At 43.3% G+C, this 1,798-nt stretch overlaps 1 protein-coding gene and 1 pseudogene across 1 annotated transcript; both read right to left on the reverse strand.

The window, feature by feature from the left end:
• Positions 1–4: 4 nt before the first annotated feature.
• On the reverse strand, positions 5–942 carry LOC110230453 (annotated as a pseudogene).
• On the reverse strand, positions 925–1,785 carry LOC9298504 (putative pentatricopeptide repeat-containing protein At5g08490). The gene has a single exon (XM_002862384.2). It carries the CDS (start codon positions 1,783–1,785, stop codon positions 925–927), a length of 861 nt encoding a protein of 286 aa, XP_002862430.2.
• Between the last annotated feature and the right edge of the window lie 13 nt (positions 1,786–1,798).

Below are 1,798 nucleotides of genomic sequence, written 5' to 3' on the forward strand. Positions count from 1 at the left end.
TTAATTAGAGTCTAAAAAAGTGACAAAAACTCCCCTGCCTTTTTACTGTGGGCACAACTGAGTGAGTGAGTCCTTGGTGTGAAATCCAGGACTTATCTAACTCAAGTCCGTTGTTGTTGTTGTTGTACAGGTTGTCGAATAATCCATCTGTTTCAGCTATTATAACATCTCCAGGAGCGACAGCAACCCTGAAAACCTGACCTGAGCTTGGCAAATCGCGTTTTCTTCCACTCTCCTGCTGATAGGTGAAGTTGAAGTCATGTTGTTGAACAGGGGAACGGAAAACTGTAATGCCCTTCATGGACAACCATGAACCCGCTGTCCTAAGTTGATTATATGAAGTCCCTGGTTGTAGGCTATGATGCGAGCCGTTGAAGACCCTTGCGACTTTGTGCAAGTATGAGTTTTTTCCAATACTCTGGCTGGATCAATCGAACTTTTAGGCTCATCTTGGATTACATTCACTGAGTTAGACATAAGCTCGCGAGAATAGTAACCTGCATCGATACCGAGCTCTGCCCTCTGCTACACCAATGCTTGCTCCTCTGCACAGATAAAGTGTGCATCCGCTCCCCCCAGTCACCTCTTTATCAGGATGCGGTAGATAACACGACCCCGAGACAAGCTTTAGAAGGTTAGTACATAGCTTAGTCGCTACTGAATCAGAAGAATATCTAATCTCTTCCTCAGTAACAGAGTTCTCTAAAGAGACATCTGGCGCATTCCCAGCTGATAATCGACTAAAGAGTGAGCTATGCAAGCCTCTAAATCCCCATCCACTTCTTTGAGGATTCAAGTAGATCCATCTCACTGCACCTTTATAAGCAAATACCCATAGATTGTAGATTTTTCCTGGTGATCTTCTCCTCTGTGGCTCTGTATTGAGGTTTTTGTACGATGGGTATGTTTCACAATTTTCATCGATTAAAACACCACAGGCTCTTTCATCTGAAGATATAAAGCATTGACTAAGTCAAAAATACTGTCTCTACGAGGGTGAGAACAATCTCCAGACACAAAAACATCCCTTTTCCCATCCACTTCTAGCCAGCTACATCCCGCTGGCTTTTTCATTTCCTTTTTCTTCATTAGGTTTCTCAACTCCATCACGCCTTCCCATTTAGCATCTGCAGCATACATATTCGATATGAGAACGTGGTTTCCGGTGTCGTCAGATTCAGCTTGCAAAAGATGATTTGCAACTGAGTGCCCCAGATCCATCCTATTATAGGTTGTACACGCCCTTAACAGTGTTCCCCATATATTTGCATTGGGTTCAACTGGCATCTGTGTGATGAAAGAATATGCATCATCAAGTCGACCCCCTCGAGCAAGTAGATCTACAGCACAAGCATATTGTTCCATTGTAGGTTTCATACCGTGAACTGCCCTTATTGAGTCATATATTTGCAATCCATCCTGTATTAATCCCGCATGACAGCATGCAGTCAACAGAGTAGTTATGAAAACATGATCGGGCTTTATGTTTGAGTCAATCATATGAGAGAAGATCATAAGTGCTTCCTTACCCCTACCATGTACAGCATACCCAGCTACCATAGCAGTGAACATAACCAGATCTCTACGAGCATCTGACTGGAAGACAGAATATGCATGCTTCAAGCTGCCACATTTAGCATATACATCTAGTAGAGTCCCCTTCAGGCGGATATCACCAAGTCTGCCTCTAATAATATATCCATGACATTGTCTTACTAGATGCAGAGAGGCTAGCTGCGCACAAACAGGAAGGAGATTCATTATAGTCACAGTGTTAGGCCTCATTCCTCGAGCTTGA

This window comes from Arabidopsis lyrata (genome assembly GCF_000004255.2).
Source record: "Arabidopsis lyrata subsp. lyrata unplaced genomic scaffold ARALYscaffold_487, whole genome shotgun sequence".
Classification (NCBI taxonomy): Eukaryota; Viridiplantae; Streptophyta; class Magnoliopsida; order Brassicales; family Brassicaceae; genus Arabidopsis; species Arabidopsis lyrata.